Raw genomic sequence first — 21677 nt, 5'->3', positions numbered from 1 at the left:
TTGTTATATTACCAGTCTATAATATTTAAATGCTGACACTTACCATTCACCTTAAATGCTTATTTTCACATAATGGCTTCACAAAATTCTCAAGAGAGGATTTCATAGTTACAACTCAGTTATATTATTGCCAGTGAATGAAAGCCAAAATCCTTCTCCAGAATAAAAATGTACAATTTTTCTTCTTTTTATGTTGTTATATTTTTATATAAAGTATTATGCATAATCCTCAAAATGAGAAAGTATATCTTTAAGCAATATGAGTTATACTAGTGATGATTTATGACAATATTCTAATTCAGCATTAATCTAGATAATAAATGTGAAGCCAAAACTCTGTCTCAAAGCATTTTATACATGTAGAAGGATATACAAATTTATAGGATAATAATTTTGCTTTTATTGTTGTTGCTACTGCTTTCATTATTAATATGGAAGTTATTCTAATTTTGGAATTTTTGCTATAATCACTAGAAGTTACATCCTCAAAGGATTTGTATTTTAGAATTTAATAGTTTTAATGACAACAACCATGTTTTCTCAGTTATTATTCATGGATATTTAGTGAAATATAAAACACCAGTATCTTAAAAGAATATATAAATAATTTCTTACCAGTTAAAATCCATTTCATCCAGAAATAAAAGCTGCTACATTTAAAACAGTTTTTTACTAATATGACTTCAGAAAATAAGTATCTCCAGAAGAGAAACAGACCAAAATGGATTAAAAATTAGTACATATTTAGGTATCACTGTATAAACAAAATTCCATTATCATAAATACCATTTAAGAGAAATATGTTTCAGAGAAAGTTTCTTTGTAATAAAATATTTTAATGACCCAGTAAAAGGTTCATATAAATAGTGTTTTGCTGATATGGTTACTGTGAACTCTACTCTGCCACCAATTAGACAAGAGACGTCTTCTAGACCTTTTAAGTTTTCTCATTTTAAAAATCTGTCACTTGGCATTTGCATGTCTGCTCAGCAATGTTTAAATGTTTAGCATTGGAAAAAAGCACTGTTCACACTCATAGCAACAATGAAAAGACGGGAAAATGGAAAAGTTATAATTTAAAAAAAAAAATCAGAGTTAAAGTCGCAATCGGTTGGCTCAAAATCTGAACAAGGACTGGGTACCTGCAGAGAGATACTAGAGGCAAAGTAGTTTTATCTGTGGATAAAGCTACAGTGGCACACTTGTAAGAAGAGTTCAGCTAAGAAGTTTGGAGAACTGGGATACTGAATGTGCACTGATAAAGGAGTAGAAAGATCCCAAGGGCTTAAGATAGAGGGACAGTGTTACCCTCTTAGAAGCTTAACCCCCTAAAAACTCACTGGCACTCCAGACAAGGCTGGAGAAACTTTTGAATAATTATCCTTTGTGGACCTAAAAACTACACTAATTTGTATTGGCTAAACAGGCATAGAGGTCAAATGAACAGAAGAGAAAACTCAGATTTAGATTCAAACAAATATAGTCAAATGGATGTTTTAGGGTCTTGAAGAAGTACTAAATACATAATTGGTACAAACAAGGTCCACTGACGGATGAACAAATTAGAAGGTGAACATTCAAAGAAAAAGGGAATGTTTGCACCATCTCAAAGTAGTTCCACAAAGTATTTATTAAAAACAAAGGGGAAATACTAAGTCTACATTGGAGAACCTGGCAGATATCACCTTAACCAAATAATAAAGATTAATATGACCAGTAATAAAATATATCAACACCGTGTATCCCCTGATTATTGGACACTGAGAAGGGAAAATAATCTCTCTGGTATTTTCCTCCAAATATATATCCTCAATCTTATCATGAGAAAACATCAGAGAAACTCAAACTGAGGGGTATTCTATGAAACAACTTATCAGTACTCTTCAAAAGTGTCAGGGTCATAAAAGACAAGGAAAGGCTGACTCACAAATTGAAGGAGACTGAGGGGACATGGGATCTAAATGTTATGTAGAATCTAGGACTGGATCCTGTGATATAAAATAACATTAGTGAAATAATTGATGTTATCTGAATTAAGTATGTAGGTTAGTTAATCATATTGTACCAATGTTACTGTCTTAGTTTTTATAGTTGTGCATTTCTGAGTAAAATTTTTTTGAAGTCTGTTGGATAATATAATCTCTGGAATTATTCCAAACACCAAAGAGTTTTGAATTTTATTATTAAAAATCTATGGCATGTTTTATAATTTCTGTAAGATTATGTGAGTCTTTTATGTTAAGTAAATTTAGGATGATATTGTGATGATAAATTGAGTTTGGTTGTTACCATACAAAAAGTAGAACAAGGAGAATTGTAAGGCTAGACAGCTATTTTAATTCCTAAAAAAGTTACTGACATATCATTAAAATCATGTAGAATATTTACAATAAAAACAAACATGAAGAGTAATAACAGCATGGGTAGATTAAGAGCAAGTTCTAACACATTAACCTAATTTTATTTTACTAAACTCTTACATCTTAGAAATATGTAATAATTATGTTCTTCATTTTCCACAAGGCATTGGACAAATTCCATTATAAGATCTTTGTGATGACAAGTACATGCATTTTCGTATATTGAACACTTATAGCCAAAACTTCTGTGAAGGGTCAGAACCTTCTGTCTGTCATTATAGTCACTTCCTTCTTTATGCTTTCAACTCTTTTGTCTATCTTCCTCCTTCTGTTCACTAGGCAGAACCACAGCCATGGTGAATTAGTCAGTAATTGCTGCATTAAAACTGCATAACAAACAACCCCATGATGTCAATGTCTTATAACCTGAAACATTTATTTTTCTTGCTCATGGATCTGCTGATCAGCTGGGCAGCTCTTCTTTAGATTGTGCCTCAGGTTCAGGACTGCTCGATAGGTTTACTCGTTCTGGAACATACCTAGAATATGTTCTTATTGTGGCTGGAAGAGGCACAAGAGGGCAAGTGGAAATACAAAATACTTCTTAAGATCTCATTTGCATATTTCACCTACACCCACACTCCATTGTTCAAATTAATGTATGTTTAATATCAGTGGAAGTGGGAGATATATTTTCCCTACCTTAACATGGGAAACATAAAAGTATGGCCATGATTATATAATTATAATAAAGAGGAGTAAAATTATAATTATATAATTATAATAAAGAGTTATCAGGAAGAATGATCTAGTCTGCTACATCAGACACTAACTCTCTGCCCTTTCTACATTTGCACACATATAGCTGATTATCACTGAAGGACAAAGAAAAAGAAAAAAACAAAACAAAACAAAAAAAACTCTGACTTTACTCCCATTACTAGGGCCAAATGGTTTGTGCTCCTGTCACAAGCCAGCCCCTCCACTTGATCCCCAGATCCCACCTCTCCTAATTTATACAACAACCTTACCTCTCAATTATCTTTCATCTCACCTATATCTACGGTGTTTCCATTGACTGGAGATTCTCACAGTACTTACCAGCATGTTATAATATTAATATATTTTAAATGAACACCTTGATCTTTTGGCCTCTGCAGCTACCAATCCATTTTTGTCTTCTTATTTGAAGTAAAATTCCTAGAAAGAGTTGTTTATACTCATTGTCTCTACTTCTTTGTTTAAATTGAGATATAATTGACATATAAAATTATATTAGTTGCAGGTGTACAACAATGATTTGATATTTGTATACACTGCAAAATAATTACCACAATAAGTCTAGTTAACATCTGTCACCACACAATAGTTACAAATAAACTTTTTTCTTGTGATGAGAACTTTTAAGATCTACTTTCTTAGCAACTTTCAAATATACTGTAAAGTACTATTAACTATAGTCACCATGATGTACATTACATCCCTAGGACTTATTTATTATATAACTAGAAGTTTGTACCTTTTGACCCCCTTCACCCATTTTGTCCCCCCACCCCCCTCTGGCAGCCACCAATCTGTTCTCTGTATCTATGAGCTTGTTTTTGTTTTTGTTTTAGAATTCACATATAAGTGAGATAATATTGTATTATCTTTCTCTAACTTATTTCACCTAGTGTAATGCCCTTGAGATCCATCCATGTTGTCGCAAATGGCAAGATTTCATTCCTTTTTATGGCTAAATACTATTTCATTGTATATACCACATTTTCTTTATCCATTCATCAGTGGGCACTGAGGACATTGTGTTGGGTTCCCTTTTGTCCACATTTTCACCAACACTTGTTATCTCATATCATTTTGATGATAGCCATTCTAACAGGCATGTGGCTATATCTCACTGCGGTTTTGATTTGCATTAGTGATGTTCAACATCTTTCCATGTACTTATTAGCCATCTGTATGTCTTCTTTGGAAAAATATCCATTCAGATATTCTGCCCATTTGTGATCAGATTTTTTGGGGGTTTATGGGATTTTTTTGTTTTTTGTTTTTGCCATTGAGTATATGGATTCTTTATATATTTTGGATATTAATCCCTTATCAGATATATGATTTGCAAATATTTTCTCCCATTCAGTAGGTTGCCATTCATTTTATTGATGGTTTCCTTTGCTGTACAGAATGTCTTGACTTCTTTTTCTCCAATTCTCAAACTCACTTCAGTGAAGATTTAGTCTTGACAGTTTGACTGAAATTGCCTTTGTCTAGGAAATCACGACTTTTATGTTTCATTATCTGTAGGTCAGTGCTATGTCCTTATCTTACTTTATCTCTCAGTAGCCTTTGGTGTAGTTGTCTTTTTTTCTCCTTAAAATGTTATATTCACTTGGCTTTAGTTTTCCTCCGATGTCATTGTTCAGTTCCTCTAAATCTTCTTTTCTGTCTCTTAACTGCTATCAGAATTCTAGATGTTGGCTTGATTTAGGGCTTATCCCAGTCTCTTCCCCAGTTATAATATCTTCCTGGACATTTTTTTTTCAGCCTGTGTATACCATCTATACATGGCCTCTTAATTTATATCTCCAACTCTAAACTTCCTCCTGAGTTTCAGCTGCATGTTTTCATCTTCACATGGATATCTTACAGGTATCTCTTACTAAATATTATGCTTGATATACCTGTCTCCTCACCCATGCTAGTTTATTCCCTGAATAATTCTTCATCTTAGTCAATGGCACCATTATTTATCCAGTTTATCTTTCCAAAAACCTAGGAGTCATACTTGATTTCTTTTATTTTCTCATTGCAAATTTCCAGCCCATGAGTAAATACTGATAGCAAAGCCATAAAAATATATCTCATTCTGATCACTTTTTAGCACCTCCACCCTAGACTATACCACCCGAACTACTGCAACTGCTTCCTGTATTTCAGTCGTATACACCATACTCTAATCTCCACACAGAAGACAGAACGATTTCTTGTAAAACAAAAATTGGGTCGTATCACTATGTTGTTTAAAACCTTCCCATGTTTTCCAGTTTAACATTAGGAGGTGAGGTCAGAAAGGCCTCACCTTTCTGGTCTGGTCCCTGCTTTTCTTTCTGACCTTACCTTCTCTGCTCTTTCCCACCCTTCACTGAGCTACTGACTGTATCAACATTCTGAGCCAATTCCTATTTAAGCTTTTACATTGCTCACACTTCTGGTTGCAACACTCTTACGCAACTTCTTGTTTAACTTTCTCCAAATCCTTGAAGCCTCCACTAAACATCACTTCTTTAGAGAAGTTTGCTCTGAAAGCACACTCCACTAATTCTCCCTAAATAATTAACTTGAAATCTATTATGCAGTTATCTATTTATTCTCTTCTTTTTCTCCACTAGAAGTTAAGTTCCATGATGCGAGAGATATTTTCTGTCTCATTTCCTACAGTATCCCCAGCAACTAGAACAGTTCCTTGCTGAATCCATTTAAGTACTAATATTTATTAAGAACTACCATATGCTAAGATCCCGTTCTAAGTTCTGTAGATACACAGGGAGCCAAATATACAAAAATCTCTGCCTTCCTGGGATTTACATGCTCATGGAAAGAGACAGACAATGATCAAATAGGATGGGGGGGAGAAAATAGGCATGGGAAGAGGTTAAAGACAGTCATAGTGTTGGAGGTGCAGTTTTGAATAGGGTGGCTAGAAAAGTCCTTACTGAAGGGAAAAAGTGAATGCATGAATTAACCTGCACTGATGGCTATAATAAATTGCTGACAGAGTCTTGTTGGAGTCCATGTCATCTATGTCTTACGTAAAACCATAGACTATTAAGCAACTTTATGTATTACAAAAAACAGGAAGAGAAAGTCAGTATGCTAGAATACCAAATGTATAATTAATCTCAATATTCTACAATGTTTGACTGTGGTCTTCAAGACATAGTATTTTGGAGATCAGAATGTCTCACGTGTGGGTTCAAAGCACCAGTAGCATAAATTGAATATGTGGTGTGTGGCTTGGGAGCACATTGTTGGGTTTGGCTTACTTCTTTCTTTTTTTTTCAATTAATTAATTTATTAATTTATTTATTTTTGGCTGTGTTGGGTCTTCGTTGCTGCGTGCGGGCTTTCTCTGGTTGTGGTGAGCGGGGGCTCCTCTTTGTTGCGGTGTGCGGGCTTCTCATTGTGGTGGCTTCTCTTGTTACTGAGCACAGGCTCTAGGTGCACGGGCTTCAGTAGTTGTGGCACGCGGGCTAAGTAGTTGTGGCTTGTGGGCTTAGTTGCTCCACGGCATGTGGGATCTTCCCGGACCAGGGCTCGAACCCGTGTCCCCTGCATTGGCAGGCAGATTCTTAACCACTGCACCACCAGAGAAGTCCCTTCATTCTTGATAACATACTTTGTAGTAAGATTATCTACAAATGTAAAGTAAATTTCAATCATGATAGTAAAATTGCTTTTCTCAGGTATGAGAATATAGGTAATTGCTATGAACTAATTAGATCATACCTAGATAATTTGAGTCTATTAAACATGCTATCTTTTAAGATATTAGAAAATAGATTGCTTCTTTGCATGGATATTGCTTGATGAAGGATCCTTTGTCATATCTTAGGAAATGGCTAGTAAATACCTGATAAATAGCTAGACAATTCTACTTGTAGCCAAAACCTCCAACTAGACCTCTTGATTGAATTTACACTGGTGCTGCAGAAACCAGACATAATTATACCTGTTAGGAAAGAGTGAAATTGGAAATCTGGAAAATCTTGCATTAAGGATAAAGCAACAGACAACATGTTATAATCTAGGTATAAGTGGTGATGTCCTAATGGGCAGGTAGTCCATGGAGTTAGAAATTCAAGGACAGTATTTAGAGATACAGGAAATCATTCATCATAGGTGAAATATAACACGTAACTGAGCTTACCGGTTTTGGACTGCCTAGTAAAGGACCCAGCAGAGACAAGATAGTCAGGATGTTAAGTCCTTGAAAATCTGAATAACTAGCAAAATACTGGCAAACATATAGAACTGGGTCTAGTGCTTGAGGGGTTAAATTATAATGAGCTTCGAAAAATAGTTTCTCCAAGTGTGGAAGACAAGAGTTTAATTTTCTGTATCCCTGCTGAGGGCAGAACTTCAACCAGAGACTGGTTAGTTCTAAGCAGTGGAACTAGGGGCTCAAACAAGGAAAAACCTTCTAATTTTGTTTCATGAAGGAACTGAGTACCATAAGAAATAGGAACTCCTCATCAGATGATGGGTCCAAATGGTTGCTGAGGGGCTGTCTTGCATAGACTTCTTACAATATGTTGCTACACTCGTTGGGAGGTTATAAATGAGGACCATTAAGTTAGAACTCAAAGATTCTATCATTCTTTGTTGGTAACATTAATAAAAACTGATCTATATAGGATCAGGATAATTGTTTTGGAACAATTATGCTAATTTTGATGTTAAGTTTAAAATATTTTCTTTAAAAAATGGAACCCTTTTTTCTTTAGGTGCTAGATAAGGCATAAAAAAGAAAAATTTAGAATAAAAGTGCTCAGAAGTAAAATGAAAAGTCAATTATATACTTTTCTACTAGTTCTGGAATACAACAGGATGTTAGTTAGAGAGTGAAATTTTGTTTTGTAAATGGAATATACTCTTTCACATTTTATTGGTCTAATGATGTTTTTATTATGTTTGGATCAAGTATCAAGTGCCTGTCTTGGGGAAAACATAAAACATGCTTAACATTGGGCATTTATCCACATGTGTGAGATAGAGAAGAAATCAGGGTAAGACTATTGAAGATCACTGGCACAGAATCCACGGGTATGGAAAAACATACAATGTATTAGCTTCTATGCAAGAGCCTCAAGAGATGGAAGCTGTAAATACAGTGTGGAGAGAGAGTAACGGCGGTGACAGCTTTAGCACATTTGGGTCACTTATGAGAAACAATGCAGTTTTGTAGACTTCACATTTTTGTTTTAATTCTTAGACTCTGACAAGTGAGAACATGTTTTAAGCCATACCTTATGACCTGTTTGGTGCATTCTAAATAACAAAATTCCTGCTTTATGCTACATAAATGTGATATTTCTCATTATGTTTATTTTGTATGAAAAAATATAATATCAGACTCCAATTCCAGAGTAGGTATTACATTGTCAGTGAAGTTAATTAAAATCTTCTATCACTTCAAACCTTTATTTAATTTAAAGCAAAAAATTCCAGAAATTACCAAGTGTGTTGGAGAAGAAGAGCTTAAAATGAAAATCAATATGCATCTGTCAGATGTAATCAGAGCTCTGATATGTCAAAAATCCAATTACACCTGAACTGAAATTGTTATTTTTTCTTCTTCTTTTAGCTGACACCCCTATTTATATTTAAGCCTAAAAGGAAAATCAGATGGATATAAGTTGTCATGGTCTCCATGTGTAGGACATGAGTACACAGTCGAAACTCTACTGTCACCAGCTCTGTGGACAAGTCAAAATTTAATCTTACTAAAGGATTAGATTTCTGTTTTTTCAGTTAACTCATAAAAGAAATATGGTGAATGCATTTTAGGAAAATATCCATTCTAGGATTTCCCCAATTTGACTAGGCACAACCATTCATTACCTTTTGCCACTTGTATTCTTCCTGAATTCTTGTAGCTCTAATTGATTTCTTTTCCTGTAGCAAGTGGGCATGTTCTGAAATCCCTATCCCCTCGATAACAGCAGAAGATGCCAACTTTGAGTGTTATTTATCTTATTATCAAATATAAATGGTACCGTAATCTTTATCAAAACTTCTTATCAGGAAGAAACTAATAGGAGGAAAATGCAGACGCTGAGACATTTGTCTTGCAGACAAGCACTCAATTCATGAGTATGTTAGCAAATTCAGCATTTGGCATTAGTTTGTTATTTATGAGACCTGAGTTTTAAGAATGCTAAGCTTACATATAGCAAAGTATATGCCTATGTTTAGGTAGTTAGAGAATGTTGAATAATTGATGGATTATTTTCAAGCCATTAGAAAATCCTTATATGTAATGTATATTTGCTAAGTTATCCGTTCTTTTCCATCTCTAAAGTCTCATCCCCATAGTGCGAGTGTGAGATCTTACCACCACCATCTATCTTTCTTTCATCAGGAAGTATATAAGTATGTATTTATCCTTCTTTGTATCTGTTACCATATGAGCACCTGTTCTTCCAGGTCATCCCTCATTCTCAACATTCATATCCCCAGTGGCAGTGTACATCCACTTTCTTTTTTTTACCACAACTTTCACTCCTTTCTAAATCCTAAAACTTTACCACACCATCTTCTAGAATTTGTGATGTATCGTAAGGAAAATACCCTCTATCCTAAACCTGCTTAGCCTTCCCATGAAAACCACAGTAAAAGCTCTTGGCCATTCCCTCACCCCATGACTAATTTTGATGATTCCCTATGTGTCCCTGCATGGCATGCTATGCCTCCCGTTCCTAGGGATATGTGAGTATAAAACTTCTTTCTTCATGACAGTCATTTCTGTGTCTGTATGTCTCACCATACCTGATTAAAACAAATCCTGAGTGCATTTTAAAACATAAGGTACATATTGATACATTTCATTCAAATTAAACATTGATACCTATGGAAAGCAGTAAGTTGCGTATGTATATTGAATTACCATTTTAAACAACTAAGAAAATTGTATGAAGTGATAGACTCAAAAACACTGTAAATCAGTTAAAATCCTAAAATATGTTCAAGTAACCCATGGCAACATCACTACAGATAACCTAAGACATTAGAAAAATAAGGCAGTATTATGAACAACTATAAACACATAAATTCAATAACTTAGGAGAAATTGATCCATTTCTCGTAAATTCCAAACTACCAAAATCCACCAAAGATGAAATAGATCATATGAGTAGTCATCTATTAAAGAAATTAAATTAATAATTGGGAAACTTCCAAGGCGAAATCTTTAGGCCCAAATGGCCTCACTGGCAAATTCTACCAAACATGTAAAAAAGAATTAACACCAATCTTTCTCAAATTATTCCAAGATGGAGAAGGCGAGAAAACACCTTCCAACTTATTCTATGAGGACAGCATTACCCTGATACAAAAACTAGAAACACATCACAATTAAAGAAAGCTACAGACTAATACTGTTCCTGAAATTAGACACAAAAATCTTCAACAAATATTAATAAAATGAACCCATCAAAATATATAACAAAAAAATATACCCATGAGCAGATGGCATTTATTCCAAATGTAAAGGCTGGTTGAGCATTTGAAATTTCATTAATGTAATCTACTCTCTTAAAAAGAATAAAGGAAAAAAATCACAGGTCATTCAGTATAGAAAATATAGTGTCATCTTCAGTTATGAAACATTGAATACTTTCTCTCTAAAATAGGGAGCAACACAAGGATGTCACTCTCAGCATTTATCATACTGTTGGAAGTCCCAGCCAGTGCAATAAGGCAAGTAAAGAAAATGAAAGGCAAATAGAATGAAAGAAAGAAATGAACTGTCCTTATCTTCATATCACATGATTATCTACCAGAAAATCACAAGGAATCTTAAAAAAAAAAAAAAAAAAAAGCTTGTAGAAGTATTAAGTGAATTCAGCAAGGTCATGGTAAATAAGAACGACACACAAAGAATCAATCGTATTTATATATATTACCAACGAAAATATGGAAACTGAAAGTTAAAATCTAATATTGTTTGTAATCTCTCCAAATAAATAAATTACTTAGAAGTAAATCTAACAGAGCATGTTCAGGACTTGTATGCTGAAAATGACAAAATCAAATGACATTTAAATAAATAGAGAGATCCACTCTATTCATGAATTGGAGGACTCAATACAGTAAAGATGTCAGTTCTATCCCACTTGATTTATAGGTTTAATGCAATTCCAGCCAGGATGCTCAGACTTTATGCAAAAATTGACACAATGCTAAGCAAATAGTTCTTGCTTTTAACCAATAAAAAATTCCATAAGAGGAAAAATTAATAAATTGGACATCAAACTAAAATATTTTTCTCCGTAAAAGCCCATGAGAAGACGATAAAGTGGAAAGCTATAAACTGGGAGAAAATGTTTGCAAACCACATATGTGACAAAGGGTTAGTATCTAGAATATATAAAACATACTGAAAACTCACTAATAATACAATTTTTGGAAAATGGGCAAAGAATATGAATAGGCATTTCACCTATACTGAAAATATACTGATCGTTAATAAGCACATGAAGAGATGTTCAACATCATTAATCTTTAGAGAAATGCAAAATAAAAACACAAGGAGTTTTTACTACAAACCTATCAGAATGGCTAAAATAAAAAATAGTGACATCAAGTATTAGGAAAGATGTAGAGAAACTGGATCACTCATACATTGCTGGTGGGAATGTAAAAGGGTATAGCCATTCTGGAAAACTGGTTGTTTCTTATCAAAGTAAACATGCAATTACCCTACCATCCAACAATTACACTCATGGGAATTTATCCCAGAAAAGTAAAAATTTATGTCATACAAAAATATGTGCATGAATGTTCATAGCAGATTTATTTGTAATAGCCAAAATCTGAAAACAACCTAGATGCCCTTCAAAGTGTGAATGGTTAAACAAACGGTGTTATATCTATACCGCTGTGTAGTATTCAGCAATAGAAACGAACAAAGCATTGATAAGTACAACAACTTGGTTGAATATCCAGGGTATTATTCTGAGTGAAAAAACCAGTCCCTCAGATTTATATACTGTATGATTCCATTCATAGAGTATTCTTGATGTGACAAAATTACAGAAATGGAGAATAGTAGTATTCAGGGTTAGAGTAGTGGGGGAGGCAGGGATGTCTGTAAAAGGTCAACCAGAGGGATACTTGTGGTGATGAAACTTCTATATCTTCACTACTTCAATGTAAACATTCTGGATTTTGTATTGCATTATAGCTTTACGAGATGTTACCATGGGAGATAACTGAGTAAAGCATACTTTCATTTCTTACAACTGCATGTTTATAATTATCTCAAATGTTTTTATAATGGATAAGGATTATATCATATTATAATAAGAGAGAATAATCAGAAGGATAATGATATACACTATGTTTGGTATCTATAATATCTACTTTTTAAAAGATAAAATATACATAATTTATGTGATTGTTAATAATTAGAGCTAAATAAGCATTTAGAAAAGAGACGTATTTTTTTTCCTTATGAGAGATAATTGCTATGTCTCATGTTGATTTTATTTTATTTTTTATTTTATTTTTTTCTTATATTTATTCAAGAAACATTTATGGAGACTGTTATACACCAATTACCAAGGATATGCAGGAGAATAAAATGAAGCAGTAATTTGTAAAATTTAAAGGAATATACACATTATGTAGTTCTACTCAAAAGTCTTAATTAATACATCACTGACTAATGTATAGTTTAGTCCTGATATTTAACTTTAGCGTTGTAAAATAAACTTAATATATGATACATTGAACAGATTGAATGTGACCGAATTTGCAAAGGAAAATCAGGTATATAATTCTTAACAGTCTCCACCCAACCCTTGCACACATGCTCCCAAGACTCATGTTGATTTTAGTTAACATATATCATGCAGTTTGGCAATGAATAATAAAAATATTTTATGCAGAAAAAAATGTTTTTTCAATTTAAACGTTGCTACTTGTGAATTGGAAAATGTCTTCAAGAATTCAGTGTTTAGTGGCATTTAATGTGTGCTGCTGCCTGACGTAAAGCATACCCAGGTCTCCAGATAGTTGTCATGAATGTTGATTAAATTATGTTGACAGCTGAGCATAATTTCATGTTTTTTATAAAATTTCCCTTCCTATTATGTCAGATGACCAATTTTCCACACAAATGAGCTCAGGTTCCAATCAGACAGATTTGTAATTATGATTTTTAGCATAAAGCAAGCAGATTTCTAAGCTAGTCAGTGAAGCTGCTGATTTTATTGTAAAACACAAAGCTATAGCTTTTGTTATGCAAAGATGCCTGGATGCCTGCCCTTCAGAAAAATCTCTATAACCTGAAATTTAGACCTACTTCTACCACTAGAATATTTCTATGAAGAGAATGAAAATCGAACTAATTAAAATATTTTATATGGTCTGGGCTTGTAAAATGGAACCCAAGGCTTACAGTACCATTTCTCTTTTCTGTCATTTTATACAATTTTCTTAGCTTCAGAAATACAGATAAGTATTTTAACAGAGAGAGGACTAATGTCTTCTTAGGATTTAGAGAATTTGGGGCTTTTACAATAGGTAAAGTGGTTGATGGATGTAGAGATGGATAGATAGAAAGGAGATAGAGAAATAAAACTGTGAGTGAATGATGAACTTTTGATGACACATTCTTTTCCTTTAGTAAAATTTCCTGCAATGAATTGAAACCTGATGACTACTACTGACATTCAGCATTTCCTCCCCTTCTCTCATCTGATATTCTTTCTTCCTATTTCATTAAGAATATAAAGTCAAATCAGAGTCTAACTGTCTGGTTCTTCCATTAGCTCGACCAGCCTGATTTTATTTTCATCCATGTGCCTTGCCTCTCCTCCCATTACATTGGAAAAGCTCTTTGTGTTCTTATGGCCAGCCCTCTACCTGTTCACTGAATCCCACGCCTACTCAACTATGTGGAGCTCTCCAGCTCTTTCCTCTGTCTTCTGTGTAATAATTCTTGTGGGATTATGCCTATCAACATAGCAAGCATGCAATAATACCTCTTAATGTTAAAAGACATGCATCTCTTTACCCCTTATCCCTGCCAGGTACTATCCCATTTCTCTGATCCCTCTTTATGGCAAAACAACTTGAAAGGTTGTCTATACTTATGGCCCTCATTTCTTATACATTATCTTTTTTTTCTTTTTTTTTTTTATTGAGGTACAGTTGATTTACAATGTTGTGTTAGTTTCAGGTGTACAGCAAAGTGATTCAGATATATAGATATAGATATGGATAGATAGATTCTTTTTCAGATTATTTTCCCTTATAAGTTATTGCAAAAGCTAATCTTACTTTATTCCCCATCAGTCTACAGATGATTCTGCTTTTTTTTTTTTTTTTTTTTTTTTTTTGTGGTACACGGACCTCTCACTGTTGTGGCCTCTCCCGTTGCGGAGCACAGGCTCCGGACGTGCAGGCTCAGCTGCCATGGCTCACGGGCCCAGCCGCTCCGCGGCATGTGGGACCTTCCCGGACCAGGGCACGAACCCATGTCCCCTGCATCAGCAGGCGGACTCTCAACCACTGCGCCACCAGGGAAGCCCGATTCTGCTCTTTTGAAGTTCATCAGTAACATAACACTGCCAGATCTAATCGTCTATGTGCATCCTCATCTTGCTCATGAGCTCTACTTGATACAGTTGATCTCTCACCATTTTGGAAACAATTGGCCTCCAGGATTCAATTCTCCCTTGATTCTCCTTCTATCTCTCTAGTAAGGCCTCCTCAGTCTTTTTTGCATTTTCTCCCCTGTTCCTATCCCCTGAATTCCCAGAGGCCCAAGGTGCTGTCTTCTCTTTTCATTTCTGTCCATACTTGTTCCTGATGAGCTCTCATTCAGTCACAAGTGAATTCAAACAACTTTTAAATTGATAGCCCCAGCCTCAATTTCCCCTTAAATTCAGACACATATAGCCACCTGCTATCTTAGTATTCCCCCCATGGATGTCTACAAGGCTTCTCAGACTTCCTTAGGTGCTTTGCTCAAATGACACCTATCAGAGAGGCCTTCCTGGACCACCCTATATTAACATCCACATCACTCTCTAACTCTTTATTGTTTTACTTAACAACACCATACATATAATACATTTTATTTATTGTTTGACTTCTCACCCCCAACACATTCTGGAATGCATGATCCAGAAAAGCAAGGAATTTATTTTCTTCACTATTTTATCCCTTATTACAATGCATGGCACAGAGTATTTTCTGAATGAATAAGTGAAAGAATAAAACAGTGTACAATCGATGTATACTGTACAAAATGGAATTATCTGGATGGATCTGAAATAGTACCTTTGCCATAGCAAAATCTTGGTATGTATATTATATTCATATATATATATATATATATATGTATATATGCTTCCTTTTTCATATGAGGAAAATCTCACTTAGAAATTTAAATAACTTTCCCAGTTTCCCAGAACTAATGAATATCAGAGCATAGATTTAAATTTGTAAATCTCAAATGCTTGACATTATATCATAGAGTATTCCTGCAGGCGAAGAGAGAGATTTTACATACATACACACACAACTTAGCAGTGCAGAGAACAAGGAAGATATGGTAATTGATCAATAAGGGATATTATTTTAATTGAAATTAAAATTACTTTCCAAGAAAATATTCAATTTCCTGACATTAATTTTTAAAACCTTAGTTATCTTTTCTATTTATAAGGAAAAATGTTACCATAGAATATTAAGACTGGAAGGCACATTAAGATATTCTAAATATTAATGTAAAGCTCAAAACCCTTCTCTTGGTCATCACTGTCAGTGGTTATTAGCATGTGCTTGAAGGCCTTCAATAACAGAAAACTCTGTCCTTTACTGTGTCTCTGGTCAGGAGGCTCTGATAGTGGACTTTTCACTCATTTTTGACCCAGCAGTGGAATGTTTACATTGGAATCAGTATTTCCTTTAAGTTTTATTTGTTTATTTTTTGCTAATGTATTCTTAGATTTTTAAAAAAGCAAACATAAAACTTTAACTTACAGGTGCTTAGTTCATGATGTAAAACTTACCTTAGCAATCATATTTGTGTTGAATAATCCCAAATATCTACTTTAAAAGCATTATATGTCTCAAACTGAACATTTTTTTCTAAGAAGCATGGATTTGTATCTATTCCCCAATGACCTATACGAGTAAATGTGACCTTCTACTTAGTGCTCACTTTTTGTACACTAGTCCTTTTAATGGTGTCTTCTTTGGACAAGTTCTTTATTAAATCTCAGACATTAGCTCGCTCTATAAAAGATGGAGGAGTAAAGCAGCAGCAGTCTCTAATCCTTCATGAAGAAAACTCCATCCCTGAAATGCCCTTCTTGTTCTTCAATAGATGCTTCCATTCAATACATGCACCTCAGTCAGCAAGATACAGGTTGGATGGGAATACTGCTTCATCCCTAGCTTTTCCATGATCATAGCAGCCAAATGGCAGTCAGAGTCAAATTTCTCTATCTGTCCTGTTTTGAGAGCCTGGAATTAGAAAGTCTCTAAGCAAGTTCAGTGGCATCCCATGCCTCAGCCTCTGAGATAACATAGAAGGAAAGATAATTTCATGTATCAGTTTGCTAGGGCTGCAATAATAAAATACCAGTCTGGGTGGATTAAACAAAATAAATTTATTTTTTCGCAGTTCTGGGGGCTGGAAGTTCAAAATCAAGGGACCAAGATATTTGATTTCTTCTAAGGTGTCTCTATTGGGCTTGTAGCTGGCTGCCTTCTCACTGTGCCCTCACATGGTCTTTCCTTTGTATGTGGGCATCCTTGGTGTCTGTCTTGGTGTCACAATTTCCTTTTTTTATAAGGACACCAGTCAGACTGGATTAGAGCCTACCTTAACAGTCTTATTTTAACTTAACCACCTCTTTAAAGGTCCCCAACTTCAAATACAGTCACTTTTGAGACACTGGCAATTAGAACTTCAACATATGAGTTGGGGAGGGGGGCATAATTCAGCCTATAATATCTCTAAAGAACCAATGAAAGGACTCTTCTCCAAACTACCACATTAACAATTCTGTTCTATTTTTTAGTGATAATTTAAAGATTATTAAATCAGTTATTGAAAATATAAAGTATTCAAGTAGAAAGTGCACACATTTCATGTGTGAAAGTGGTTGATGAAAAGTCACATTCTTGATGACTTGATGTTTTAGAAATAAAAGCTTGCTTTCTTATTGAAGATAAACCACTATAGCAGCAACATGGATGGACCTAAAGATTCTCGTACTAAGTGAAGTAAGTCAGACAGAGAAGGACAGATATTATATGATATCACTTATATGTGGAATCTAAAAAAAATAGTACAAATGAACTTATTTACAAAACAGAAAGACACTCACAGACATAGAAAACAAACTTATGGTTACCAAGGGGAAGATGGAGGAGGGATAAATTGGGAGTAGGGGATTAACAGATGCAAACTACCATATATTAAACAGATAAACAACAAGGTCCTACTGTATAACACAGGGAACTATAATCAATATGTTGTAATAAACTAATGGGATAGAATCAAAGAAAAGAATATAGATATATACACATATATACGTATAACTGAATCACTTTGGTATACACCTGAAACACAATATTGTAAATCAACTGTACTTCAGTTAAAACAAACAAATAGACATTTGACAAAAATATAAATAAATTAATTAAAGAAACCACTATAACAAAAATAATAGCATCACTTAGGGAGCTAGAATGTTTAAGTATCTCTTTGATTTCCTGAAATGGGCTATTTCTAATTCCATGCTAAAAATTAGAAATTATGCTGTGGGGAGCAGTAGTGTAATACCACTAAAGTGATTAAAAATTAATCTCTCCAAATGAAATATTTTCATTACTAAAATGAGTATTATGCTCACTTTATGCTCTTGAGAAGATTTTCTTCTAAGAAGGCAAGTAACCTCATTCCATTAAAGTATTGTACAATTTCTATATTTCAAATTGGAGATCAGTGCATAAATATTTCTATTACATTTGATCAAAAGAGCAGTCAAAATAGCAGTATTAGAATACACTGAATAAAATTTGAATATTAAGTGCAGCTAGGCCATAGCAGATTTCAAAAGCAAAATAACAATAATAATAATACATTGAATGCCACTCTTTTTAATATTTCTCAGATGCTAAACATGACGTATTATCAGGTCTCAAAATTATATAAATAATGTATACTTCTCTCATAAACTATATAAGTACCTAAAATCAATTATGTAAAATAAAATGTGCATATTTCCCCCTAGATACTTATTAGCATTTTGAATCCCCGAATGGTAACTGTAATAGAAAAAAGTAAATACATCTGTAGTTACTTTGTGTAGTTACTATATGGAAATGGAGTAAAACAGAAAAAGATAAGCTTAGAAAATGTTTTGAGTTTAGAATATGTTTTACTAGATTGTTTAACCTAATAGATTTAGTAATCATCACACTAGCTACATTTCCCAGTCAGAAGATAGAAACAACTGATGTGGTTTCTCCCAGCTTCCTGCTAAACACATATGAAGATGCTGCAATGAGCCTCCAGCAACACTGAACACTAACACTGGCTGAAAACCTATTCCAAGAACCTAGAAGCACCTAATATAATGCTCAAGTGAGAAAAATAAAGGCCATATCCTTGCTCTTGAATAGATCGTGAATGGACAAAAATGTCAGTGATCCCTAAAGCGTAAATGTGGGGCAATCCCATTAAAAGAACTGTTTGCCAGGCCATCCCCTTCTTGGAGCTAACTGTTCATTCCAAATTTAGAAAAATTATTTTAAAAAAATGAGCTGGGGGAGGAGACAGTTCTAGTAGAAAATAAAGCATCTATAATTAAAACAGTGTGGTACTTACACATGAAGAGGAATCTAGGGACTCCAGAAAAAGACCAAAATATATAAGGAAATGCCGTGTAGGTGGCATTTCAAATCATTGAACTTTTAAATAAGTGGTTTTTGGATAATTAGTCTCATATAGAAAATCAACAACATTGGATACATTCTTCATTCCTTACATATGGATAAATTACAAGTGGATTGAGTATTTAACTATAAGGATGAAAATATATAGATATTAGAAGAAAACATAGGTTAGATTCTTTATAAGATAGAAGTGTGGACGACTTTTCTGTCTCTACTCAAAGTGTTGCAAAGGACGATGGGAAAACCACAGAAAATATAAAATATTTGTGAGACATGAAATGAATTTGATAAATTCTCAAAGTTCTTTTCATTGCTAAGTTTCAGTGATTTCTTGGAAGTTTATTAACATTGCAGTGACTTACTATTTAAGCATGTAATAGTAGTTAAAGAAATGTATGGTGAATTCAATAGGGAACTATAGTTCTATTTGTAGACTGGTAAAAAGTTACAGCCACAAATAGCCTGCTAGATTTTTAATTAAATGAGCTTATTGGTTATAGCATTATCTTTCATTTCAAATATTATAAGAAAGCATGATGTTAGCAATGAAGTACCCTTTTGTATCTTTGTCTTGACTCCTTACACCATCTAAATGTCTGGGTTTATTTTTAGTTATAATATAATCTATTTTTAGTGGTAATATACTTTTGTAAGGGTAAATGATCATTTCTAAACTTTTCCTTGGAGATGCAATGTATGGTTTATTTGACTCAGCTCTGCTTTTTTTTTTTATCATATTCCAGCTCTTTATCCTATTTTATTCTGGCTCTTGCTGTTTTTACTTATTTGAATGCAGTGATTGATTGAAAATACAGAACTCATAAAGGCAAAATTGAAGATAGAAATTTTTCAGATATCTCAGTAAACAACATGATCTTTCATTGGGACGTTGGGCAAGTTGTTTAACCAAATTGTCTATGAGAAACATAATAACACTTGTTTATGGTGATTTTCTGAGAATGAAATGAGATAATTGTGTGAAAAATACTTAGCACAGAGCCTGGCATAGAATCAGTAGTGAATAAATATTAACTCGTAATCATATTAATTACTAGTTATTGTTAAGTATGACAGTACACCTTAGAAAATTTTCATTTCCTGAAGGAATAAACTTTAAAATTTGAAAATTTATAAGAATTTTGAGTTGGGATATTTTGCAGAGGGGCCATTTTCTATTTTCTTTCTTGATGTTCTTAATAGTTTAGTACAGTATTCTCATCTGAGACAAAATGACTTTGAATATCATCAATCTTATAACAAAGAATTTTTAAAATATAGTCAGTAATCCCATTTTCTTGTAAAGAGTGTTACTCTTCAAAATAAAGGAAGACACCGATCACTTGGAAATCTTCACTGTTACAAATGGCTAGAAGCTCACTACTCGTCCAGTAGATAGAGGGTTTTTTTCTAAGTATGGTCTCATGATCACCTGCTTCTGGATCTCATGAGCTGCTACTTAAGTACGCAGCTTTGAGGTCCCAGCCCAGACTGAACAAATCAGAATCTCTGTAGTTGGGCCTTAGCAAGCTCCATGTCTAACAAGTTTTTCGCAGGTGGTACTTATTCAAAGCAAAGGTTGAAAAATTCGAATTCACTAGAACACAAGAAATTGCTGTCTGTTTTTCTGTCTTCTGATTTTTACAACTTGAAGTGGATGCCCCTTTCTTTCACAAATAAGCTTTGGCTTCCTTCGTGAATCAGTTAAAGAAATGAACAGTTTACTGGTAGCAATTCTGGGGCTCCAAGCAGAAACATGGAGCTGTTATGGTCTAGAACAAAAATATGCAAAGAAATGAAAGGGTCAGAAATTGCTGTACTTTGCCTTATGCAAAATGTGGTAAGACTTGAAAAGATCCATGGGTTTTATGGGTTTTTTTTTATCACTCTGGGAAACTCAAGCCATCACTATCAACATTTCTTCAATTCTTCCAGCCTCTTCAGGAGAACCTCCTTGGCTCAGGATAAAATGTGTTTTTTAAAGAATTTTGGTGACATTTGAGGAAAATTAGTGAAGCCAGTAAAGTGCACTTATAATTTAGCATAATGTATTTTTTGTTCAGGAGTGATTTTAAAAAATTTAGGTCATCAGTAAGGAGAGGTTACTTTCTGTGGTTAAAATTATATTCTAAAAACGTTTACCACATTAAAACTTATTTTTGTGTGTGTGTTTTTCTTTTTTACAGGAATTGCATTGCCTCCTAAAGGGACTGTAGATATCCAGGTGTTATTTGTGCCCCAGGTTATGAAATTACAAAAAACAATGGTCATTGTTCAAATGAAGAAGGCAAGTGGAGAAAGGTGGCCTGTTGACAATTTTAAAGAATTGCACACAGAGGTGAAAAGGTAACATTTACATAGCACATTGAAGGAACATGATTTCATTTTGACTGGCATTGATATGATCGGTTTCTTTTATATGTTATGCAATGTGAAGTTCATGAAGTGTTCAAATTTACATGGTCAGAGGGGGAAAATATATTTGATATACGGGGTTGTATATATCGTTGCTGATTTGAAGTTCAGAGTGAGGAACAAGTCAATCTAAGTATCGTATCAGTGAATCATAGTCAGATACATGCAAAGGGACTCCTTTTTGAGTCTGTATCTAGAGAACAA

The 21677-nt window shown here is 33.9% G+C and overlaps 1 protein-coding gene across 1 annotated transcript in view; it reads left to right on the top strand.

Moving 5' to 3' along the window:
- The window catches only part of CFAP47 (cilia and flagella associated protein 47), a 516906-nt gene that overhangs the window by 457580 nt on the left and 37649 nt on the right, over nt 1-21677 (top strand). Inside the window, 1 exon segment of the mRNA XM_073798895.1 lies at nt 21245-21404. Coding sequence (XP_073654996.1) covers nt 21245-21404 — 160 coding nt within the window.

This window comes from Tursiops truncatus, chromosome X, assembly GCF_011762595.2.
Source record: "Tursiops truncatus isolate mTurTru1 chromosome X, mTurTru1.mat.Y, whole genome shotgun sequence".
NCBI classification, from domain to species: Eukaryota; Metazoa; Chordata; class Mammalia; order Artiodactyla; family Delphinidae; genus Tursiops; species Tursiops truncatus.
The sequence above is the reverse complement of the archived record's forward strand: the minus strand, read 5'-3'. Positions and strand labels throughout refer to the sequence as shown.